We start from the raw sequence: 26,794 nt of genomic DNA on the forward strand, positions 1-26,794 counted from the left end.
ATTTGTAAGCTTAAATAAAGATGCTCAACGTCTCGGCTCGGTGGTGCCTTCGAATCGGCGAAACTGATTTATCCTGAAAGGAAAACAGAAGAGCAGAACTCAATATAGGATTTTAACACACATTTCCACAACCCATTAAAGTCATAGTGTATCATAAATCAATTCCAGCTATGGAATTGAAGAAATCAATTTCTGAAACCGAGCGCTCATTGAAGAGCTACGGCTCTGTATCGGAAACGGAATGGACAAAAGACAAAGGTGAGCGTCATTCATTGCAAAGTAACGTTTAGGCCTGTTATAGTGGTTATTGCTCTGTGCAGAATAAAGCATGTGGTTTCAGATAGGGGATGTTGCGTTGCAAAACAACACCCGTTAATTGCAATTAGTCCGTGCATCTTTATTGTTTCCTGAATGTCATTCCCAGTGCCTTGAAAATGGACTGGAGACATCTCCATGCATGAGCTTTGCTTTCAATGCATTTTGGAGGTGCATTTGACCAGTTATTCTCTGATAATAACCATATCATTACTATTTGAGAAGATCTTTCTCATTCACAATAGCTTACCCACTGTATTAACAGTATATATTACAATAGCACAAAGGAGAGGAGCCCCGAAATGTATACACGTATGTAATGCCCCATATCTACTAGCCTATTTCCATAACACTAAATAAGGACTGACATATGCCCAGCTCTTCACTTTCAGCTGACTGTACATTCTAAAGTTGTCTGACTGGGTCTTCTAATATATTGATCTGCACCCCTTCCAGTCGATGGATGCAGCAGGGTAGAACAAGCTGGAAGCCTACCTGCCGGGCTGTGAGTGTGTGAGTCAATACCAGCATCACCAGCACTGATACCAGCAGGAAAGATGATATAAACAAACTGTAGAGACAGGCAAGAGATTTTCATCCTCCTCGTTTTCATCCTTTTTTTTAATCAGTAAGATATCAATGCATTATGAAAGGTCGTTCGAAGGAAGATACATTTTAAGATAAATGTTTCAATAATGTTGTTTATATGACATGCATTGTTCATTGTTCTTAATTTGACTGGTATCTATTTGTGATATTATGGGTAGGCTAGGCTAGTGCCACGATGCTGTCATCAGAGCAGTATGATATATGTCTAATAATACAGACATAAAGAGGGTCATGGGGGGGGGGGGGGGGGGGTAAACAGAGGTCAGAGGTCAGGAATAACAAGAGGTCATATTGTGTGCTTTATGTAACCAGAGATCCACAGCAGAGAATCCTGTCATGAGTCAGCCTCACACACCTACGGGGTTAATTTCAATATTCACTTGACTTATACTGGTAGTTATGTTTCACTGTATATTTTGTGTAGGGCTGTCTGTGTGACATCTGTATACTTTCAACAGAAATCAGCCCATTGGATCTTGGAATAATATATTCTTTGAGTGTCCTCTTCATTAATTCCATCGTTAGAATAGGAATGAAAAAGAGAGACGAGAGGAGAGTGGGTGCAGAAAGTCTGAGATGAATTCTTCAGCTCATGAATATGAATGGAAGAAGACTGCATCTATTTTTAGAGATAGATTCTCTGTCTCCCCCCTCCCCCCCACACACACACACAGACACACACACACACCTATTCATCATTCCCTTCCCCTGGTTCCTCCTTGTGTGTTGCAACTTTCAACTTCCATCTGTGTTGGGAGACGCATAGCTGGATACTAAAACACAGTGGGGAACATTACAATTAACACAGTACTTCTGGGCCCTGTTCATTAGGAGGAAAGCAGACTGGAACAGGGAGGGGCTACCAGACTTTGCACAATAAGAAAAGCTCATGTTTGTTTTCCATTACAAAAACTTTTTTTATTATCCATTGCATGCCCGAATGAACATAACCCTGAAGTGGCTGCTACGCAGATAATATTCACATGACAGATCTGCTTCTCCTCATCAAGCAGACATCTGTCCACCCTCCTCCTTCTGTCAAGGCTCTCATTATGCTGATCAGTTGATTTATAGACAGATGTGCAGGGTATTGATTCGGCAGTTTGTTTTAATGCAATTAGTTTGATTACATTGGGTTAATAACTAGCTTGGCTCTGCCAGTGAAGCTACATTGATAGGGAAGCCTGGTATTTCTTCTAATAGTGACTGTGGGGACTGGGGAGGACCAAATGATGCTGTTACTGTATAGATTTAGAGCTGGATTCAATCCGTATCACGGAAGATCTACATTAAAATGTCAAGGTATTTTCCGATTGAGCCGACATATACAGCGTTTTACCACGAACGCGAGAACATTGCCTTTAAATTTCAGCTATAATTTCAGTCTTCCGTGATACTTCAGCAATTTATTATTATTTTGGCTTTTGCTTTTCGATACAGTTCTATCTGTAGGCCACACTGTGTCTGTTTCCCTGTAGTAGGTTTAGCATGATTCTTACTTTGTCTTTCAATGCTGCCTTCCATGGTGCCCACACTAGCATACCATGATGGCTGAATGTGGACTACTGAGTACGGGAGTGTGTGCTGACTGAGCATGTACTGCGTTAAGATAACTTCCTCCTCTCTAACCCTGTGATGGCTGAATGTGGACTACTGAGTACGGGAGTGTGTGCTGACTGAGCATGTACTGCGTTAAGATAACTTCCTCCTCTCTAACCCTGCTGATGACTGAATGTGGACTACTGAGTACGAGAGTGTGTGCTGACTGAGTATGTACTGCGTTAAGATAACTTCCTCCTCTCTAACCCTGTGATGGCTGAATGTGGACTACTGAGTACGGGAGTGTGTGCTGACTGAGTATGTACTGCGTTAAGATAACTTCCTCCTCTCTAACCCTGCTGATGACTGAATGTGGACTACTGAGTACGGGAGTGTGTGCTGACTGAGGATGTACTGCGTTAAGATAACTTCCTCCTCTCTAACCCTGTGATGGCTGAATGTGGACTACTGAGTACGGGAGTGTGTGCTGACTGAGTATGTACTGCGTTAAGATAACTTCCTCCTCTCTAACCCTGCTGATGACTGAATGTGGACTACTGAGTACGGGAGTGTGTGCTGACTGAGTATGTACTGCGTTAAGATAACTTCCTCGGCTCAGAGCAGTCGGCAGTTGAGATCCTTTGTGTGTTATTCATTACAGACCTGGCTCTCTGCCATCATAATGGGCCAGGCAGGAATTTGTGTGGCAGTCAGCAGCAAATTGTGTGTGTGTGTGTGTGTGTGTGTGTGTGTCTTTGTGTGAGGTAGAAAGAGTAGCGAGGGGGAGAAAGGTAGAAACAGAAGGGGGGAGAGGGAGAGAAAGATAGAGAGAGCAGTGAGGGGTAGAGAAAGAGAAAGAGAGAAAATCCACTTGGTATGAATCCTCCACAGTTTACCACACTGTGTTATTGACTGCAGAGACAACTATGTGGGTATCGGAATTGTTTTCATGCTGCGGTTACCACAGCAGGGAAAACATTGGGACGCTACTTTTCATTCAAGGACTCGACGTCAAGCTAAGCATTGAGTCTCATCAGCTATGAACAGTCACAGGGTGCAATTTCGATTCTTGTTACATTTGTCTTAGACAAAAACAGTGACTCAAACGAATGTCAAAATCTCATCCAGCCAAAGAAAACCAATAGAGGGGACAAAATTGAGGTGACATCATTTTTTGTTAGTTATTTCCAAGATTTGGAACGCCACTAATTTCCCTTTTGTCGATTGTCTTTAAGAGTCCTGCCTCCACATTAGCACCTTGTAAAGGTCTCTGGATGGATAGCATTACCAGTAGTTGGTTGAGGAGTCACAGAACAGTCAGTTCACCATTCTGGACTCGTAGCCTGTCTCTCTCCATAGAGAAAATCTGTCTGGAAGGCCTGTCTCCCAGCAGTACTGTACACAGTGCGTCCTTCTAACCCTAGGTGAAATATTTACGTCCGGCCTAGTGGGGGATGGGAGGCTATAGTTTACAATGGATCCAAGGTGTGACATTAGAGGATAGGTGCTTGCCCCCTAGGCCTATGCCACAGGAGGTTGGTGGAACCTTAATTTGGGAGGGCGGGCTCGTGGTAATGACTGGAGCGGAATCAGTGGAATGGTAACAAATACATCAAACACATGGATTCCAGATGTTTAAAGCCATTCCATTTCCGTCGTACTCCGGCTGTCATTATGAGCCGTTCTCCCTACAGCAGCCTCCTGTGAGTCGTACTCCGGCTGTCATTATGAGCCGTTCTCCCTACAGCAGCCTCCTGTGAGTCGTACTCCGGCTGTCATTATGAGCCGTTCTCCCTACAGCAGCCTCCTGTGAGTCGTACTCCGGCTGTCATTATGAGCCGTTCTCCCTACAGCAGCCTCCTGTGAGTCGTACTCCGGCTGTCATTATGAGCCGTTCTCCCTACAGCAGCCTCCTGTGAGTCGTACTCCGGCCTCATTATGAGCCGTTCTCCCTACAGCAGCCTCCTGTGAGTCGTACTCCGGCTGTCATTATGAGCCGTTCTCCCTACAGCAGCCTCCTGTGAGTCGTACTCCGGTTGTCATTATGAGCCGTTCTCCCTACAGTAGCCTCCTGTGAGTCGTACTCCGGCTGTCATTATGAGCCGTTCTCCCTACAGCAGCCTCCTGTGAGTCGTACTCCGGCCTCATTATGAGCCGTTCTCCCTACAGCAGCCTCCTGTGAGTCGTACTCCGGCTGTCATTATGAGCCGTTCTCCCTACAGCAGCCTCCTGTGAGTCGTACTCCGGCCTCATTATGAGCCGTTCTCCCTACAGCAGCCTCCTGTGACCTATGCACTCTTTCTGACAATGGTAGCGTGATGATTGTTCTGTGGCTTAGTGCTATTGACTGAAATATGCGTTTATTAATCAGTTTGCTTTCTTGCTGACATAGGTTACACATTGGAGAAGCCTAGGATTATTGTTAGTAGTGTGTCCAGTTGGTTGACATTGGGATTGCGATGATCATTCAGTTGCTTATGCTGGCTTCACGTGCTGGTGGAAAATGGGAAGTCGTAAGTCTGACATGATTGTGTTGAAGTGATTTTGAAGTCGGAAGAATTCTTTAAACAATAAGATTTTAGCTAGCTAACATTGCCAATAATAAAGTTAGTTAGCTTGTTTAACATTGACAATATGGTCAACTAACTACATTCTCCATATTGATATGGTTGTAATTGTCAAAAACAGATTTGTTGCCATCTTTTGGTTCAAAAGGTGAAAGGTTGTGGTGAAACGTCACAACTCAGCAACTCGGCTAACAACATTTTCTCCAAGTTTCCCGCTTGGAGGGTTATTAAAGTGAAGTTTCCCACTTGGAGGGTTATTAAAGTGAAGTTTCCCACTTGGAGGGTTATTAAAGTGAAGTTTCCCGCTTGGAGGGTTATTAAAGTGAAGTTTCCCACTTGGAGGGTTATTAAAGTGAAGTTTCCCGCTTGGAGGGTTATTAAAGTGAAATTTCCCACTAGGAGGGTTATTAAAGTGAAATTTCCCACTAGGAGGGTTATTAAAGTGAAGTTTCCCACTTGGATGGTTATTAAAGTGAAATTTCCCACTAGGAGCTCACGATAACTCCAATAGCACTTGAACGCTGCGTTAGTGACTAGCAATATGGGTTTATTATTCCATCAGTTTCCATTTCTATTGGCTTCACTGTGTTGCTGTGTCCAGGCTTTGATTGTTATTAGTTGAATAGGTGGCTTTGTGAGGTCATTGGCCCCGGCTCAGGGTGTATTAGTCCAATCGGTGAAGAGTTACTCCAGGTCATTGACCTATGTCAGTACCAGTATCAGATTTCTCTCATTTCTTTGGCTTGAGGCCCTTCCTACTGTCTGCATCCCAAATGGCATTCTATTCGCTATATAATGCACTAAATGGGGAATAGGGTGCCTTTTGGGACACAACCACTGCCTTCAAGACATCAACCCTTCAGCCCTTCCAAAGCCTCACTAATACTCAGCGTCAAAGACTCCTTCCATTATGTATTTTTATGCTCTTGATTCAGCGAGCGTCACACCAGAGTGCCTGAGCATCTGGCATCGAATTTAAGGTCGTCAGCTACTTCTTTCTTAGTCATCAGCCATTTTACTAGAACCTTCTATTCCTTTTAGGTGGGTACTGTGAGACACAAGGACACATACCGTAGCTATCATCTGGACTTGTCTAGGTTTGCCACGAAGCACTTTGACAGTGTGTGAGTGAGTCAGGTTTTTTGCTTTGAAGACAAGACTTGAAGAAGACAGCTCAAAAGCAACATCGTGCTTTTCATTTAGTCAAGAGAGAAATTCCTGGTGTTATTTACATTTCAGATCATTTACTATGCGGATCGTGTCCCTTGACTTACTCGAGCGTCACATTCATAATTAGAACGTTGGATAGAGCAGGGAGTAGTGTTGTATTACTGTCAAATAAATCTGCCAAACAAGCCTTGGGCATTGTACTGGATAAAGGGAGGGGAATAATAGGCAAGGCTAGACAGTAAAGCAGGAATGCTTGGCAGGACCATGTCCATTGTGATTCCATGTACTGTTCTTTAAGTCAGAGGAAGGAGGGAATAATAGGCAAGGCTAGACAGTAATGCAGTAATGCTTGGCAGGACCATGTCCATTGTGATTCCATGTACTGTTCTTTAAGTCAGAGGAAGGAGGGAATAATAGGCAAGGCTAGACAGTGAAGCAGGAATGCTTGGCAGGACCATGTCCATTGTGATTCCATGTACTGTTCTTTAAGTCAGAGGAAGGAGGGAATAATAGGCAAGGCTAGACAGTAAAGCAGGAATGCTTGGCAGGACCATGTCCATTGTGATTCCATGTACTGTTCTTTAAGTCAGAGGAAGGAGGGAATAATAGGCAAGGCTAGACAGTAAAGCAGGAATGCTTGGCAGGACCAAGTCCATTGTGATTCCATGTACTGCTCTTTAAGTCAGAGGAAGGAGGGAATAGGTCTCCTCTTCAGACTATTTGATGGTGGGAACAATAGAATAGGCCCTTTGGTTCTGAAGTCCAGAAGTTGGTAATGTATTGGTATTTTATGAATGATCTATTGAAATAGTTAAGACCAAAATATTTAGAAATCCCTCCCTCCCTTCTCCCGATGTGTTAGAATGATGTAACTCACAATAGTGTTAAAGCACAAAGTTCCCTCTCTCCCTCCAGGTCAGTCAGATGTGTCCATGGCGGAGAGCATCATGTCTCCAGATGAGATTGACGTGGAGATGGCTCGCATCCAGCGCCTCAGGGAGGTGCTGGTAAGGAGGGAGTCCGAACTGCGCTTTATGTGAGTACTGTACAGAGACCATCAACACCACAATAAAACAATTACAGACTGAGGCTTTAATCAATCAATCAATCAAATGTATTCATAAAGCCCTTCTTACATCAGCTAATGTCACAAAGTGCTGTACAGAAACCCAGCCTAAAACCCCAAACAGTAAGCAATGCAGGTGTAGAAGCACGGTGGCTAGGAAAAACTCCCTAGAATGGCTAGAACCTAGGAAGAAACCTAGAGAGGAACCAGGCTATGAGGCGTGGCCAGTCCTCTTTTGACTGTGCCGGGTGGAGATTATAACAGAACATGGTCAAAATGGTCAAATGTTCATAGATGACCATCAGGGTCAAATCATAATAATCACAGTGGTTGTAGAGGGTGCAACAGGTCAGCACCTCAGGAGTAAATCAGAGTATCTCTACTGCTCCTGCTGTCTCTAGAGAGTTGAAAACAGCAGGTCTGGGACAGGTAGCACGTCCGGTGAACAGGTCAGGGTTCCACAGCCGCAGCAGCAGCACGGCCAGGTGGACTGGGGACAGCAAGGAGCCATCAGGCCAGGTTGTCCTGAAGCATGGTCCTAGAGCTCAGGTCCTCCGAGAGAAAGAAAGAAAGAAAGAAAGAAAGAAAGAAAGAAAGAAAGAAAGAGAGGGAGAATAAGAGAGAGCATACTTAAATTCACACAGGACACCGGATAAGACAGGAGAAATATTCCAGATTTAACAGACTGACCCTAGCCCCCCCCGACACATAAAACATTGCAGCATAAATACTGGAGGCTGAGACAGGAGGGGTCGGGAGACACGAAGACGTGTTGGATTTGAATAATAGAGAAGCTCATTGGAATAGATACATTGAATTTCCATTTTCTTCCGAGAGTGGGTGAATGTATTATGTACAGTAAAGAGAGTACGTAGACTCTTTGGGACCCTTGAAAAATAATGACACCCATACACATAAGCCGAATAGGTTTATACTGTGTATCCTGATGATAATGATATTATCCGGATGTAGACGCAGTAAAGCCGTATTTCTGACACTGTGAATAATCAGTTAACTTGATTGCCAGCCTGCTCCATGCCAGTACAGAAAGGAGTGGGCTAAAGCAGAAACAGAATGGCATCCATGCTATTACAGTGCCTTCAGAAAGTATACACACTTTATACACATTTTGTTGTGTTCCAGCCTGAATGTAAAATGTATTACATTTGTCACTGGCCCACTCACAATACCCCCATGTCAAATTAAGAAAAGATTAAAAGCTGAAAATATGTTCAACCCCTTTGTCGTGCCAAGCCTACACAAGTTCAGCAGTTAAACAAGTCACATAATACGTGGCATGGACTCACTCTGTGTGCAATAATAGTGTTTAACATGATTTTTAAATAACTGCCTCATCACTGTACCCCAGACACACAGATAATTGTAGGGTCCCTCAGTCGAGCACTTGAACAATAAAGACCAGGGAGTTTTTCCAATGCCTCGCAAAGAATGCCACCTATTGGTTAGAAGTTGTTACTTCTGGGTTGGAGCGAGCGGTCGCATCTGCACTCGGTCCGCAGGTAGTATTACATTTCATTACATTTCATTATAGTACAACGGTTTGAGTTGTCTAATCTTAGCAATTTTTCTTCTTAGCTAGCTACATAGCCGCCTTTGTATCATAGATAATTGCGTAATTATCGTATTTCGTCGTCCTAACGCAGTCTACACTGCCCTGCAGCTAGCTAGCTAGCTAACGTCTACCGTTAGCTAGTCCACCGTCTACCGATTAGCAGCACAACTTACACTCAACTGAACGACTTGATTAGTGTAGTGTTAGCTAGCTACATAGTTGTCTTTGCTGTCTTCGTATCCAAGATAATTGTGTAGTTTAGAGTGTGTAGTTTTAGAGTGATTATCTTAATTTACCGAGGTTAGCTAGCCAGCTATTCGTCGTCCTTAACGTAACAGAACTTCCGCACTCAACAATCCGGTCGCATTTCGCTTCGCTCCACAGGTAGTACCACATTTTTCATTTCATCACAGTACAACGGCTTGATTTGTTTGATCGTAGCTAGCTACATAGCCGTCTTTGTATCAAAGATAATTGTGTAGTCTTGAGCGATTTCCTAGGTCAGCTAGCCAGCTATTGTCGTTCTTTTAACGCAACATAACGTAAATCAACACTGCTAGCTAGCCAGCTAGCCCCGAATATTTTATTTTTATTTATTTATTTCACCTTTATTTAACCAGGTAAGCCAAGTTCTCATTTAGACCTGGCCAAGATAAAGCAAAGCAGTTCGAGCAGCACAGTAGCACAGTAGAAACCATTACACTCAACGGAACGTAAAACACTGGAATGGTGATTAGTGTAGTGTCAACAACAGTTAGGAAAGACACTGCCAGCTAGCGTGTGCTACAGAGCCTACATAGTCAACAACGCAGCCTCTGCCAGCCAAAGAAAGGCGGCCAAAGAAAGTGGTTTTGGGGGTGACTAGAGAGATATACCTGCTGGAGCGTGTGCTACAGGTGGGAGATGCTATGGTAGGGGGGACTTTACCTAGCAGGGCCTACTTCAGCAGTACTGTATCATTTAATCATTTTAGTCAATAAGATTCTTGCTGCGAAATAGGAAGCCAATTCTAGATTTAACTTTCTGAACACTCTAACCAGACACTAAGTATTGTAGTCCACGTATTTGTCATTCCAGTGATCTCCTTTGCATTAGTTTTACTTGTATTTAAGAGTGGAGGCCTGGCATTGTGCCTAGCCTGTCAACTATGTGTCTGTCTATCCCTGTTCTCTCCTCTCTGCACAGACCATACAAGACGATTTGCTGAACCACAGAGAAGTAGTTGGTGAACCAGGCGCAATCATTTGAGAAACCAAGGCGAGTCTGCCCAGTCGAAAGCCTTAATCTGGTGGTCCCAGTTTAGGACCTTGAGCGTGGCTGAGGTGCACCCATGACCAGCTCTGAAACCCACGTGGAGTTCCAGGTCTCCGGTAGCCTCTGGAACTGTCCCCCCGATCTGCTTTCCAATCTTTGGGAATCTCCAACAAGACAGAGTTCATCTCAGCCTATGCCTCCCTCCAGTCCCTCGACTGAATGGATTTTCTTGGCACTGACGGAAACATGGATCACCACAGACAACACTGCTACTCCTACTGCTCTCTCTTCGTCTGAAACCATTACACTCCACGTGATTTCTCGCACACCCCAGACACTGCCAGCTTCTGGTCAGCGGGGTGGTGGCACCGGATCCTCATCTCTCCAAGTGGTCATTCTCTCTTTCTCCCCTTACCCATCTGTCTATCGCCTCCTTTGAATTCCATGCTGTCACAGTTACCAGCCCTTTCAAGCTTAACATCCTTATCATTTATCGCCCTCCAGGTTCCCTGGTGGAGTTCATCAATGAGCTTGATGCCTTGATAAGCTCCTTTCCTGAGGACTTGGCTTTCACCTCTCACAGTTCTGGGCGACTTTAACCTCCCCACGTCTACCTTTGACTCATTCCTCTCTGCCTCCTTCTTTCCACTCCTCTCCTCTTTTGACCTCACCCTCTCACCTTCCCCCTACTCACAAGGCAGGAAATACGCTCGACCTCATCTTTACTAGATGCTGTTCTTCCACTAACCTCATTGCAACTCCCCTCCAAGTCTCCGACCACTACCTTGTATCCTTCTCCCTCTCGCTCTCATCCAACACTTCCCACACTGCCCCTACTCGGATGGTATCGCGCCGTCCCAACCTTCGCTCTCTCTCCCCGCTACTCTCTCCTCTTCCATCCTATCATCTCTTCCCTCTGCTCAAACCTTCTCCAACCTATCTCCTGATTCTGCCTCCTCAACCCTCCTCTCCTCCCTTTCTGCATCCTTTGACTCTCTATGTCCCCTATCCTCCAGGCCGGCTCGGTCCTCCCCTCCCGCTCCGTGGCTCAACGACTCATTGCGAGCTCACAGAACAGGGCTCCGGGCAGCCGAGCGGAAATGGAGGAAAACTCGCCTCCCTGCGGACCTGACATCCTTTCACTCCCTCCTCTCTACATTTTCCTCTTCTCTCTCTGCTGCTAAAGCCTCTTTCTACCACTCTAAATTCCAAGCATCTGCCTCTAACCCTAGGAAGCTCTTTGCAACCTTCTCCTCCCTCCTGAATCCTCCTCCCCCTCCCCCTCCTCCCTCTCTGCAGATGACTTCGTCAACCATTTTGAAAAGAAGGTCGACGACATCCGATCCTCGTTTGCTAAGTCAAACGACACCGCTGGTTCTGCTCACACTGCCCTACCCTGTGCTCTGACCTCTTTCTCCCCCCTCTCTCCAGATGAAATCTCGCGTCTTGTGACGGCCGGCCGCCCAACAACCTGCCCGCTTGACCCTATCCCCTCCTCTCTTCTCCAGACCATTTCCGGAGACCTTCTCCCTTACCTCACCTCGCTCATCAACTCATCCCTGACCGCTGGCTACGTCCCTTCCGTCTTCAAGAGAGCGAGAGTTGCACCCCTTCTGAAAAAACCTACACTCGATCCCTCCGTTGTCAACAACTACAAACCAGTATCCCTTCTTTCTTTTCTCTCCAAAACTCTTGAACGTGCCGTCCTTGGCCAGCTCTCCCGCTATCTCTCTCAGAATGACCTTCTTGATCCAAATCAGTCAGGTTTCAAGACTAGTCATTCAACTGAGACTGCTCTTCTCTGTATCACGGAGGCGCTCCGCACTGCTAAAGCTAACTCTCTCTCCTCTGCTCTCATCCTTCTAGACCTATCGGGTGCCTTCGATACTGTGAACCATCAGATCCTCCTCTCCACCCTCTCCGAGTTGGGCATCTCCGGCGCGGCCCACGCTTGGATTGCGTCCTACCTGACAGGTCGCTCCTACCAGGTGGCGTGGCGAGAATCCGTCTCCACACCACGTGCTCTCACCACTGGTGTCCCCCAGGGCTCTGTTCTAGGCCCTCTCCTATTCTCGCTATACACCAAGTCACTTGGCTCTGTCATAACCTCACATGGTCTCTCCTATCATTGCTATGCAGACGACACACAATTAATCTTATCCTTTCCCCCTTCTGATGATCAGGTGGCGAATCGCATCTCTGCATGTCTGGCAGACATATCAGTGTGGATGACGGATCACCACCTCAAGCTGAACCTCGGCAAGACGGAGCTGCTCTTCCTCCCGGGAAGGACTGCCCGTTCCATGATCTCGCCATCACGGTTGACAACTCCATTGTGTCCTCCTCCCAGAGCGCTAAGAACCTTGGCGTGATCCTGGACAACACCCTGTCGTTCTCAACTAACATCAAGGCGGTGGCCCGTTCCTGTAGGTTCATGCTCTACAACATCCGCAGAGTACGACCCTGCCTCACACAGGAAGCGGCGCAGGTCCTAATCCAGGCACTCGTCATCTCCCGTCTGGATTACTGCAACTCGCTGTTGGCTGGGCTCCCTGCCTGTGCCATTAAACCCCTACAACTCATCCAGAACGCCGCAGCCCGTCTGGTGTTCAACCTTCCCAAGTTCTCTCACGTCACCCCGCTCCTCCGCTCTCTCCACTGGCTTCCAGTTGAAGCTCGCATCCGCTACAAGACCATGGTGCTTGCCTACGGAGCTGTGAGGGGAACGGCACCTCAGTACCTCCAGGCTCTGATCAGGCCCTACACCCAAACAAGGGCACTGCGTTCATCCACCTCTGGCCTGCTCGCCTCCCTACCACTGAGGAAGTACAGTTCCCACTCAGCCCAGTCAAAACTGTTCGCTGCTCTGGCCCCCCAATGGTGGAACAAACTCCCTCACGACGCCAGGACAGCGGAGTCAATCACCACCTTCCGGAGACACCTGAAACCCCACCTCTTTAAGGAATACCTAGGATAGGATAAAGTAATCCCTCTCACCCCCCTTAAAAGATTTAGATGCACTACTGTTCCACTGGATGTCATAAGGTGAATGCACCAATTTGTAAGTCGCTCTGGATAAGAGCGTCTGCTAAATGACTTAAATGTAAATGTAAATGTAAAAATGAAAGAAAAGCAGACATTGGAGTGGAACCAGCTCAGAGCTGATTCAGACAATCCGACGGTGTCTCGGGAGGCATTCCAGGAGGATGGGGTGGTTGACAGTGTCAAACTCTGCTCTCAAGTCCAGGACGATCAGGAGACAGGGGGAGCCTGCAGCCGCCATCAGCAGGTCGTTGGTGACCTTATTGGTCTTGTCATGGGGTCAGGTGACCAGATCAGAAGTTCATGCTTGATTTTCAGGGGATCTTGGACCACCATATTGTGTGAAATGTTTTGGTGTGATGGCAAATACAATCAATAGAAACTGGAAAGAGATTGGTGGGAAGTGTGGCTTCATTAGCTTGGATGTCTTCATCAGTGAACAGTGATGCTAATACCTCCAGCTATGTGTGACTCAGACACACACACACACACATTCTGTAGCAGATGGAGTGGCAGAGTGCAAAGCCTGCTGGAAGCACCGTTGGGGTCTAGTGAGTGGGTAAACACAAGGCAGATAGGGGATAGTGAGGAGGAGAGAAAAAGATGTTGAGGTTGAGAAACAGGAACAAGTGAGTGGGCGAGAAATAACAGGGGGTCGAAAGAGCAGAGGGAGAAGAGGCTGAAGAATGGGAACAAGGGAGAAAGTGGGAACTACAGGAGGTGGAGAGAGATGAAGGGAGGATAGTAGGGAGGATAGTAGGGAGAGGGATGGAGGAAGAGGAGGAGGAGGAGAGTGGAGGAGGCAGAGGGGGAGAGGGGGAGAGGGGGAGGTGAGTGATGAAGGGGGGATGGAGGGAGAGACTGAGGAGGAACAGGGAGAGAGAGATGGAGGGAGGAGGAAGGAGAGGTGTTGGGAGCTGGTGGATGAGTCATCAGTCTGTGATTTACAACAGAGAGACTTAAATCCCTGGTAGCTGTCACAGCGCTGTAGAGAGAAAGGTAGGGATGGATGGAGGGAAGGAAAGGAGGGGAGGGGAGGAGAGGAAGAGAAGATGAATGGGAGGGGGAGGAGAGGAAGAGGGCAGAGAAGAGAAGGAAAAGTTTACATAGTCAACGGCTCTCTATCCACCGGATGTGTACCAAACTCACTAAAAGTGGCAGTAATAAAGCCTCTCTTGAAAAAGCCAAACCTTGACCCAGAAAATATTTTAAGAACTATCGGCCTATATCGAATCTTCCATTCCTCTCAACATTTTTAGAAAAGGCTGTTGCGCAGCAACTCACTGCCTTCCTGAAGACAAACAATGTATACGAAATGCTTCAGTCTGGTTTTAGAACCCATCATAGCACTGAGACTGCACTTGTGAAGGTGGTAAATGACCTTTTAATGGCATCGGACTGAGGCTCTGCATCTGTCCTCGTGCTCCTAGACCTTAGTGCTGCTTTTGATACCATCGATCACCACATTCTTTTGGAGAGATTGGAAAACCAAATTGGTCTACACGGACAAGTTCTGGCCTGGTTTAGATCTTATCTGTCGGAAAGATATCAGTTTGTCTCTGTGAATGGTTTGTCCTCTGACAAATCAACTGTAAATTTCGATGTTCCTCAAGGTTCTGTTTCAGGACCACTATTGTTTTCACTATATATTTTACCTCTTGGGGATGTCATTCGAAAACAATGTTAACTTTCACTGCTATGCGGATGACACACAGCTGTACATTTCAATGAAACATGGTGAAGCCCCAAAATTGCCCTCGCTAGAAGCCTGTGTTTCAGACATAAGGAAGTGGATGGCTGCAAACTTTCTACTTTTAAACTCGGACAAAACAGAGATGCTTGTTCTAGGTCCCAAGAAACAAAGAGATCTTCTGTTGAATCTGACAATTAATCTTAATGGTTGTACAGTCATCTCAAATAAAACTGTGAAGGACCTCGGTGTTACTCTGGACCCTGATCTCTCTTTTGATGAACATATCAAGACTGTTTCAAGGACATCTTTTTTCCATCTACGTAACACTGCAAAAATCAGAAACTTTCTGTCCAAAAATGATGCAGAAACAGTAACCCATGCTTTTGTTACTTCTAGGTTAGACTACAGCAATGTTCTACTTTCCGGCTACCCGGATAAAGCCTGCCGTACATACCTACACGTATGCTACGGTAACAAGACGCAGGCCTCCTAATTGTCCCTAGAATTTCTAAGCAAACAGCTGGAGGCAGGGCTTTCTCCTATAGAGCTCCATTGTTTATGGAATGGTCTGCCTACCCATGTGAGAGACACAAACTCGGTCTCAACCTTTAAGTCTTTACTGAAGACTCATCTCTTCAGTGGGTCATATGATTGAGTGTAGTCTGGCCCAGGAGTGGGAAGGTGAACGGAAAGGCTCTGGAGCAACGAACCGCCTTTGCTGTCTCTGCCTGGCCGGTTCCCCTCTTTCCACTGGGATTCTCTGCCTCTAACCCTATTACAGGGGCTGAGTCACTGGCTTACTGGTGCTCTTTCATGTTGTCCCTAGGAGGGATGCGTCACTTGAGTGGGTTGAGACACTGATGTGGTCATCCTGTCTGGGTTGGCGCCCGCCCCTTTGGTTGTGCCGTGGCGGAGATCTTTGTGGGCTATACTCGGCCTTGTCTCAGGATGGTAAGTTGGTGGTTGAAGATATCCCTCTAGTGGTGTGGGGGCTGTGCTTTGGCAAAGTGGGTGGGGCCACACTGTCTCCTGACCCCTCCTGTCTCGGCCTCCAGTATTTATGCTGCAGTAGTTTGTGTCGGGGGGCTAGGGTCAGTTTGTTATATCTGGAGTACTTATCCTGTCTTATCCGGTGTCCTGTGTGAATTTAAGTATGCTCTCTCTAATTCTCTCTCTCACTTTCTCTCTTTCTTTCTTTCTCTCTGAGGACCTGAGCCCTAGGACCATGCCTCGGGACTACCTGGCATGATGACTCCTTGCTGTCCCCAGTCCACCTGTCCATGCTGCTGCTCCAGTTTCAACTGTTCTGCCTGCGGCTATGGAATCCTGACCTGTTCACCGGACATGCTCCCTGTCCCAGACCTGCTGTTTTCAACTCTCTAGAGACAGCAGGAGTGGTAGAGATACTCTTAATGATCGGCTATGAAAAGCCAACTGACATTTACTCCTGAGGTGCTGACTTGCTGCACCCTCGACAACTACTGTGATTATTATTATTTGACCATGCTGGTCATTTATGAACATTTGAACATCTTGGCCATGTTCTGTTATAATCTCCACCCGGCACAGCCAGAAGAGGACTGGCCACCCCTCATAGCCTGGTTCCTCTCTTAGGTTTCTTCCTAGGGTTTGGCCTTTCTAGGGAGTTTTTCCTAGCCACCGTGCTTCTACACCTGCATTGCTTGCTGTTTGGGGTTTTAGTCTGGGTTTCTGTACAGCACTTTGAGATATCAGCTGATGTACGAAGAGCTATATAAATACATTTGATTTGAAAGAGAGAAAGAGTGAAAGATGGAGGGAGGGAGTGATGGAGGGGAGGAGAGGAGAGGGAAGGATGGAGGGATGGATGGGAAGAACAAGGGATGGAGGGAGGAAGGGGAGGAGAAGAGACTGGGATGACATGACAGAGAGGTACCAGTAGGGTCCTCAGGGTGGGTCTTCAGGACCAGAGGATCTGGTAGAGGAGTGAGTCATTCAACACTTTTCATCTGCCCACACTCTTCCCTAAGGGGAGTGTAACTTGGAAGAACTTGGAAGAACCAAAATGGAACAGGGCCAGAGAGTCACACTGTGCTTTACCCTTCCTAACTGGAATGAATGTTGTTGTCTTTTCAAGGGCGGACGACATCCAGCTCTGCAAAGACATCATGAGTCTGAAACAGGAGCTGAGGAAGGTGGTAACTGTACCAGGTAACTAACAGCAACAAATAGAGACAATCACAATCACCCATATATCTGAGGTAAATATTTACGCAACAAGGCACGAGGGGGTATGGTATAAGGCCAATATACCACGACTAAGGGCTGTTCTTAGGTGCGACTCAACATGGATTGCCTGGATACAGCCTTTAGCAGTTGTATATTGGCCATATACCACAAACACCCGAGGTGCCTTATTTCTATTATAATAAGGATTGGACCCTTTTTTTCAATTTTCGCCTAAAATGACATACCCAAATCTAACTGCCTGTAGCTGAGGACCTGAAGCAATGATATTTATATTCTTGATACCATTTGAAGGAAATACTTTGAAGTTTGTGTAAATGTGAAATTAATGTAGGAAAATATAACACATTAGATCTTGCATCTTTGAAAGAGAAAGGCCTAAATGTAATATTCCAGGTTAGGTGACTTTTGAATTTGACCACTAGATGGCAGTAGTGTGAATGTGCAACGTTTTAGACTGATTCAATGAACCATTGCATTGCTGTTCAAATTGTTGTATCAAGCAAGACTGCCCAAATGTGCCCAAATGTGCCTAATTGGTTTATTCATATATTTTCAAGTTCATAACTGTGCACTCTCCTCAAACAATAGCATGGTATTCTTTCACTGTAATAGCTACTGTAAATTGGACAGTGCAGTTAGATTTACAAGAATTTAAGCTTTCTGGCCATATCCGATATGTCTATGTCCTGGAAAATGTTCTTGTTACTTACAACCTCATGCTAATCACATTAGCCTACGTTAGCTCACAACCGTCCCTGCCGGGGGGGGACACTGAGGTTAACAAGATTTTAAGCTTTCTGCCCATATCAGATATGTCCTGGAAAATGTTTTTGTTATTTACAACATCATGCTAATCACATTAACTCAACCTCCCTGTGGGTGGGGACACCAATCTCGTAGAGGTTAAACTGGTTACCAACATCATTAGAGCAGTAAAAATAAATGTTTTGTCATAACTGTGGTATACAGTCTGATATACCACGACTGCCAGCCAATCAGCATTCAGGGCTCGAACCACCCAGTTTATCAATAACCATATATCCAGGTAACTAACGGCAACACAGACTTCACAACACCTCCACTGGTTGCCCTCGTCTGTCCTATTGCCTTTCCTATCCTACCAGGCAACAGAGAGAAAAATGTACCATATAGTATTAACCATATATAACTACAGCCAAGAAATCCACTTCACCGCCCTCCCCTGTCCTATTCTACCCGGCAACATAACAGGGAGAAAAATGTGCCATACTGTCTATCCCTCTAGGAAATAGAACAAGCATATCAGGATGTATCCTCAATGTACCCTTAGATTAGCCAAATTGCTTATGCATGTTGTAGAGCATGTGTCAAACTCATTCCATGGAGGGTCGAGTGTCTGCGGGTTTTTGCTTCCCCCTTGTACTTAATTGATGAATTAAGGTCACTGATTAGTTAGGAACTCCCCTCACCTGGTTGTCTAGGTCTAAATTGAAAGGAAAAACACCCCTGCTATAGTGAGTATAAACCCAAAAATAGGGTAGAGGAGAAAAACTGCTACTGTATGCAGCTACCTGCTGCTACATGGTGACGTGATTTGTGGGTAGGTTCACTGCGGTAAAGTAGCCGCACAATTGATTGTAACTCTCAGGGACATGGGATAGTTATGAGGCTGGGAGGTTCTTCCCCTCAGGTAGTTTAGAGTAGGCACAGTCATAATGGCCACACAGGCGCACAAACACACACACACGCATAGCTAACCGTAATGGCTATATGAGCCAATGGTCCATTTCCTGAGACTGTGGCCTAAGATTATTTCAACAAATACTACTTTATTTATACTTTCCTCCACAAATGATGTTAGGTCTACGGCTGACAGCAGATGGAGTCAAATAGCCACTACAACCTCACAACTCTACAACGTCAGAGTCTAGAGTTAGCTGTCTAGCCTGGTCCCAGACAGCACAAACAGATCTGGTACCAGGCTAGTTTCTCCTTTTATTTGTGAACTTGACAGAGTGACTGGATCTGTATTAGTGATCATCTGGAATCGCAACAAACAAGAACAATGGAATTAATTGTTCATTAGAGCATATATAAAGCCTACATACAGTACAGATGCCATACTGCTAGAAGCTAAATCCAGTACATTATGCATGACATTCATTGAGATTTAAAACACCATTCACACATTCCAAATGAAATCTAATTCCTCACACCATTGAGTCATAATATACCATACCCTATGTATCAATATGTATGTGACCCAACGAGCTCTGTTATTACCTCAGTACAGAGAAAGGCCTCTCTGCTTTTCCTTTTCCATTTGACATTCCGATTTCTGCATTCATCTATACGTTCCGGGAACACTGTGACTCCAGGGAATGGCTGTACGGATCCAGTTCTATCCCGGTGGGAGAGAAAGAGCTGAGACTGCACTCCTCTCCTGCCTGGTGCCTCAGCTTTCCCACCTACTATTACTACTGTCAACAACACTGCACATTGTTCTCCAACTATTGCAGTGTATGTATGTGTGTGTGTGTCTCAGTCTATCACTGGGTCCCACAAGGATGCGTGCTCAGCCCTCTCCTGTACTTCCTGTTCACCCATGACTGCGTGGCCATGCACGCCTCCAACTCAATCATCAAGTTTGCAGACAACACAACAGTAGTGGGCTTGATTAACAACGATGACGAGACAGCCTAAAGGGAGGAGGTGAGAGCACTCGGAATGTGGTGTCAAGAAAACAACCTCTCACTCAACAGCAACAAAACAAAGGAGATGATCATGGACTTCAGGAAACAGCAGAGTGAGCACCCCCCTATCCACATCAACAGGACAGTAGTGGAGAAGGTGGAAAGTTGTAAGTTCCTTGGCTTACACATCACGAACAAACTGAAATGGTCCACCCTCACAGACAGTGTGGTGAAGAAGGCGCAACAGCGCCTCTTCAACCTCAGGAGGCTGAAGAAATGTGGTTTGTCACCTAAAACCCTCACAAATTTTTACAGGTGCACAATTGAGAGCATCCTGCCGGGCTGTATCACCACCTGGTACGGAAACTGCACAGCCCTCAATCGCAAGGGTCTCCAGAGGGTAGTGAGGTCTACACAACGCATCACCGGGGGTAAACTACCTACCCTCCAAGACACCTACAGCACCTGATGTCACAGGAAGTCCAAAAAGATCATCAAGGATAACAACCACCCGAGTCACTGCCTGTTCTCCCCGCTACCATCCAGAAGGCGAGGTCAGTACAGGTGCATCAAAGCTGGGACCGAGAGACTGAAAAACAGCTTCTATCTCAAGGCCATCAGACTGTTAAACAGCCATCACTAACACAGAGAGGCTGCTGCCTACATACAGTCTCAAATCATTAGCCACTTTAATAAATGGCACTTTAACAAGGTTTACATATCTTGCATTACTCATCTCACATGTATATACTGTATTTTATACCATCTATTGCATCTTGCCTATGCCTCTCTGTCATTGCTCATCCATATATTTATATGTATATATTCTTATCTCATTCCTTTACTTAGCTTTGTGTGTAAGGTAGTGGTTGTGAAATTGTTAGATTACTCGTTAGATATTACTGCACTGCCGGAACAAGAAGGAAAAGCATCTCGCTACTCTCGCATTAACATCTGCTTACCATGTGTATGTGACCAATACATTTGATTTCAGTGTGAAGGTCAGGGGAATAAAGTCAAAATCCTTTCCAGAGAATTGGGTACAGAGTTTATGAATATACGACTGCTTATGCAAATGAACCCATTGAGCTCTGGTCAAAGGTATTGTCCTGTGTAGGGCATAGAGTAACATTTGAGATTAATTCCATTAATATACGACTGCTTATGCAAATTCCCCCATTCAGACAGGACATTGCATCATTGAACCGCATTTGCATATTTTGTCTCCCGATTAGTTCTCATGAATTAAACACGAGGAGGACTATTTAAGAATCTAAATATCTAGGACTCTATTCAATCCGCAACGCAGAAGTTCAGCTTTACAGCATGATTGAAATTTAAAGGCAATGTCCCGCTTTGGCAGAGACTGCATTCATGGTATCACTGCATATGTTGGCTCAACTGGAAATCACCTTTACATTTCCATCACTTGAGCTTTACAGATTGAAAAGGGTCCCTACGGTTTGTGATGTGAATCACTATTTGGTAGCATGCGCTGCCTTCCCAGGAAGTTTCCTCTTCCCCTGTAGCTCAGTATCTAACAAATGTTGTATCAGTTGAGAAATGTATTTAATATAAGATTTAAAAAATGTACTTTTTAGTTTGATATAAAACATCAATCACCTTTCAAATCTAACCCCCTCTCTACCTCCCTTCTATCCCCTTCCCTCTCTACCTCTCTTCTTCCTCCAGAGAAAGAGAAGACCAAGAAACAGAGACAGTGGGAGGAGGAGTTGATCCTGAAAATCCATAAACTGGTGCAGAAGAGGGATTTCCTAGTGGACGATGCAGAGGTGGAGAGATTAAGGTAGAACTGTGGTCCGAGGGAGCTGGAGGGAGAGAGGGAGGGAGATGGAGGGAGATTGAGAGAGGGAAGGAGATGGAGAGAGGGAGGTGGAGAGAAGGAGGGAGCTGGAGAGATTAAGGTAGAACTGTGGTCCGAGGGAGGTGGAGGGAGGGAGCTGGAGAGAGGAAGGGAGATGGAGAGAGGGAGGTGGAGGGACTGCCAGACAGTCTGAGGGAGGTAGAGAGATTACGGTCTAACTGCCAAACAGTCTGAGGGAGGTGGAGAGATTATGGTCTAACTGCCAGACATTCTGAGGGACGTGGAGAGATTATGGTCTAACTGCCAGACAGTCTGTGGGAGGTGGAGAGATTACGGTCTAACTGCCAAACAGTCTGTGGGAGGTGGAGAGATTATGGCCTAACTGCCAGACATTCTGAGGGACGTGGAGAGATTATGGTCTAACTGCCAGACAGTCTGAGGGATGTGACACATGACCACAGTTCAACTTCTTATCATCTTCACTTCCTCTTCTTCCTAGGCTGCTATCTTGGTCCCCCTTGGTCTCTCACTTACTCCCCATCCTCTGCCTGCTATCTTGGTCCCCCTTGGTCTCTCACTTACTCCCCATCCTCTGCCTGCTATCTTGGTCCCCCTTGGTCTCTCACTTACTCCCCATCCTCTGCCTGCTATCTTGGTCCCCCTTGGTCTCTCACTTACTCCCCATTCTCTGCCTGCTATCTTGGTCCCCCTTGGTCTCTCACTTACTCCCCATTCTCTGCCTGCTATCTTGGTCCCCCTTGTTCTCTCACTTACTCCCCATTCTCTGCCTGCTATCTTGGTCCCCCTTGTTCTCTCACTTACTCCCCATCCTCTGCCTGCTATCTTGGTCCTCCTTTCTTTGACATGGAGATTACTTACAGACAGCAGAGCTGATATGATATCACAGTGTCATTCAGTGAATGTATGGAGTGTTGAGGATATTGAAAAGTAAACTGCAACAGACAGATTGCGAGACATTCTTGGAAACAAAGCTATGTGTATGGAGATTTTATGTGCCGTAAATAGTCACTAACTTTATGGAATAGGAGTATGGACACAAGGTATGTTAGTCCGGAAAGTGACAACTGTTTAGGGGCAAATGCTTTGGTACGTACGTATGGGGGGTTTCTACAGACTATGTGACGTTTTGCCATTGAGTAAGGGGTGACTGTCTGTCTGTAACCACTGACTCTAACCCATATCCTCTCTACAGGGAGCAGGAGGAGGACAAGGAGATGGCTGAGTTCCTGAGACAGAAGATGATGCCTCTGGAGAAGCTGGCCAGAGAAGCTGCCCAAAGTGAGTAGTATCCTTCATACAAAATACCAAGCAGATGAATTCTGTCATATCCAGAGTCACAGACCATGAGTGGCCCTGACTGTCATACAATTTCACACCGGGCACACTGGCTCTGTCGCATTAGGTCAAGACCGAGATAAAATCGAGAGGCAACAAGGGACAACTGACAAGCCACGTAATGGAATTAGTGTGGTAACAGCCGATTCAAATCATATCAGAATATCGATTCTAGAACAGAGTCTGAGTTGTTATGGTGTTGATTTCATCTAATCATGGCTAGGACTTCATTCAAACAGAGTCGAAGATGGGAATCGTAGAGAAATGGCTGTGCCTTTTTCATCTCCATCTAAAACCACAGAGAACGTGTCCAAATGTGCACCCCTATACGAGTCTCTGGTAGGAGTGCAAAAAGTAGTGCACTATGTTGGGAATAGGGTGCCCTATGACATCTCAGATTTGCCCATACTCTCTTACCCTAGATCCCCAGAAGCCCAAGAGACAAGTCCCTGATCCTCCGCCCAGCAAGCCATCCGTCACCAAGTCCATCACCATCATCAAGGACTGCTGCGGAGCCACCCAGTGTTGTATCATGTAACCGTGGTTACCGAGGAGTTGAGGACAGTACACCCTCCCATTCACAGCACCACCCTAGTAACAACAACACAGTCACACTGTACATCTGTCACCTGACCTGGTCTCTTGGTGTCATATCACCTATTGTTACATCATTTCCTGTGATCCAGAGAACCCTGGTGCAAAATGGACGCCCTTATAGGTGATAGATGGACAGGCCTGGCCACATGTAAATAATGGAATAACAGAAATGTAAATGAAATATGTGGCACTATATAATGTTAAAAGGCAATTGGAAATGGAATATATGGGACCTGTACAGTATTGTAAGCAATACACCAATTTATATTGATTTAGGGACTCATTACATCCCTCTTGAAACATTCTTCAGAGATCAATAATGACATATATTCCTCAGATTTATAAGCACAACGTCCCATACCCAACCACAAACGCATCATACCAAGGTTCTCTGTCCACCAGGAAATGACATCATGACTTAAATGTTATTGACTTTGTCATTTTGAATAACGGGTATTTACTGGATGCTTCCATTCCAACCCTTTAACGGAACAACTAGAACTCTCAGACTTAGGACTGTATGCTTAGCAGGGTGGGGTCAATTCCATTCCAACCCTTTAACGGAACAACTAGAACTCCTCTCAGACTTAGGACTGTATGCTTACCAGGGTGGGGTCAATTCCATTTCAATCCAGTCAATTACTTACCGAATTACCAGATTTGAAAATGAATTGATCCAACCCTGATGCTTGCTCTGGAACTGTAGATTATGAAACACTTCACTCACTGCAGTACATTTTTATCCCTTTATTGTAAAAGTATACTTCCTATATAAACAGTATTGCTGAACACAGTTGCTATGATACCATTTACATTGGCAAGCTGCAACAATCGCATGATTGAGTTATTTTGTTTTTCTATGATGTATATTAACGTATCAATAACCAGCCAGTATACACACGCATTTATGTTGCTAAGGCAAAGTCAGCCTTACAACTGGTCATTCTTATCTTCACCAAAACATACTGGTAGTTATTACCATGGTATCACTACAATATTATTCATGATTACAATGAATAAGTATAGCAAAGGAAAACAATTAGCGTCATACTACGAGTCTTGCAATTTCTACGGCAAAACAAGAAGAGGTGAATGCAATTCTTTATTTGTACATGCCTTTGTTAAGATTCTGGAAAAGAGAGTGTTTGTTGGAATCTGTTTGTAGAAGATCAGGGAGTCCTGTTCAACAAAGTGACCCTCTACTTCAGAATATTGTCCTCTAGCCCCACGCCTCCCTTTGGGTAGATCTCGGAAGTATTTTCCTTGACTCATCAAGTCCTTCTCCTTGCTTCCATCGGAGGTTTTGAGAAGCGAAGAATTGAGGAAAACACTGAGACTCATCCCTGAACTTTGTTCTGTGGTTTATTAGTGATGCTTTAATGTCCAAATTGAACAATATGCATAAATGAGCCGAAATGACCTGTACATATACAGTACCGGTCAAAAGTTTGGACACACCTACTCATTACAGGGTTCTTTATTTTTACTACTTTCTACATTGTAGAATAATAGTGAAGACATCAAACCTATGAAATAACACATATGGAATCATGTAACCAAAACAAGTGTTAAATCAAAATATATTTTATATTTGAGATTCTTCTAGGTAGCCACCCTTTGTCTTGATGACAGCTTTGCACACTCTAGGCATTCTCCCAACCAGCTTCATGAGGTAGTAACCTGGAATGCATTTCAATTAACAGGTGTGCCCTGTTAAAAGTTCATTTGTGGAATTTCTTTCCTTCTTAATGCGTTTGAGCCAATCAGTTGTGTTGTGACAAGGTAGGGGTGCTATACAGAAGATAGCCCTATTTGGTAAAAGACCAAGTCCATATTATGGCAAGAACAGCTCAAATAAGCAAAGAGAAACAACAGTCCATCATTACTTTAGGACATTAATCTCAGTCAACGCGGAAAATTAAGAAAGTTTGTTTGAAAGTTTGTTCAAGTGCAGTCACAAAAATCAAATCAAATCAAATTTATTTATATAGCCCTTCGTACATTAGCTGATATCTCAAAGTGCTGTACAGAAACCCAGCCTAAAACCCCAAACAGCAAACAATGCAGGTGTAAAAGCACGGTGGCTAGGAAAAACTCCCTAGAAAGGCCAAAACCTAGGAAGAAACCTAGAGAGGAACCAGGCTATGTGGGGTGGCCAGTCCTCTTCTGGCTGTGCCGGGTAGAGATTATAACAGAAGATGACCAAGATGTTAAAATGTTCATAAATGACCAGCATGGTCGAATAATAATAAGGCAGAACAGTTGAAACTGGAGCAGCAGCACAGTCAGGTGGACTGGGGACAGCAAGGAGTCATCATGTCAGGTAGTCCTGGGGCACGGTCCTAGGGCTCAGGTCCTCCGAGAGAGAGAAAGAAAGAGAGAATTAGAGAGAGCATATGTGGGGTGGCCAGTCCTCTTCTGGCTGTGCCGGGTGGAGATTATAACAGAACGTGGCCAAGATGTTCAAATGTTCATAAATGACCAGCATGGTTGAATAATAGTAAGGCAGATCAGTTGAAACTGGAGCAGCAGCATGGCCAGGTGGACTGGGGACAGCAAGGAGTCATCATGTCAGGTAGTCCTGGGACATGGTCCTAGGGCCCAGGCCAGTTGAAACTGGAGCAGCAGCATGGCCAGGTTGACTGGGGACAGCAAGGAGTCATCATGTCAGGTAGTCCTGGGGCATGGTCCTAGGGCTCAGGTCCTCCGAGAGAGAGAAAGAAAGAGAGAAGGAGAGAATTAGAGAACGCACACTTAGATTCACACAGGACACCGAATAGGACAGGAGAAGTACTCCAGATATAACAAACTGAACCCAGCCCCCCGACACATAAACTACTGCAGCATAAATACTGGAGGCTGAGACAGGAGGGGTCAGGAGACACTGTGGCCCCATCCGAGGACACCCCCGGACAGGGCCAAACAGGAAGGATATAACCCCACCCACTTTGCCAAAGCACAGCCCCACACCACTAGAGGGATATCTTCAACCACCAACTTACCATCCTGAGACAAGGCCGAGTATAGCCCACAAAGATCTCCGCCACGGCACAACCCAAGGGGGGCGCCAACCCAGACAGGCTGACCACAACAGTGAATCAACCCACCCAGGTGACGCACCTCCCCAGGGACGGCATGAGAGAGCCCCAGTAAGCCAGTGACTCAGCCCCGTAACAGGGTTAGAGGCAGAGAATCCCAGTGGAAAGAGGGCAACCGGCCAGGCAGAGACAGCAAGGGCGGTTCGTTGCTCCAGAGCCTTTCCGTTCACCTTCCCACTCCTGGGCCAG

General features: G+C 45.7%; 1 protein-coding gene across 1 annotated transcript; it reads left to right on the forward strand.

Annotated features, from left to right (window-relative positions):
• The first annotated feature begins 24 nt into the window (after positions 1-24).
• Positions 25-24,973, forward strand: LOC115120712 (bMERB domain-containing protein 1). The gene is made up of 6 exons (XM_029649679.2): positions 25-258; positions 7,116-7,236; positions 16,945-17,018; positions 21,422-21,536; positions 22,768-22,853; positions 23,333-24,973. Exons 1-6 carry the CDS (start codon positions 171-173, stop codon positions 23,446-23,448), a joined length of 600 nt encoding a protein of 199 aa, XP_029505539.1. The 5' UTR covers positions 25-170; the 3' UTR covers positions 23,449-24,973.
• Positions 24,974-26,794: the final 1,821 nt, after the last annotated feature.

Source organism: Oncorhynchus nerka, linkage group LG21 (assembly GCF_034236695.1).
Source record: "Oncorhynchus nerka isolate Pitt River linkage group LG21, Oner_Uvic_2.0, whole genome shotgun sequence".
Lineage (NCBI taxonomy): Eukaryota > Metazoa > Chordata > Actinopteri > Salmoniformes > Salmonidae > Oncorhynchus > Oncorhynchus nerka.

What these genes read in the sequence shown, in the direction of transcription:
- LOC115120712 (XM_029649679.2), top strand. Translation starts at nt 171, where the DNA reads ATGGAATTGAAGAAATCAATTTCTGAAACCGAGCGCTCATTGAAGAGC. An exon ending in GAGTCCGAACTGCGCTTTAT is followed by an intron (nt 7,237 to 16,944) that starts GTGAGTACTGTA and finishes TGTCTTTTCAAG; the next exon opens with GGCGGACGACATCCAGCTCT. An exon ending in GCAGAGGTGGAGAGATTAAG is followed by an intron (nt 21,537 to 22,767) that starts GTAGAACTGTGG and finishes TCCTCTCTACAG; the next exon opens with GGAGCAGGAGGAGGACAAGG.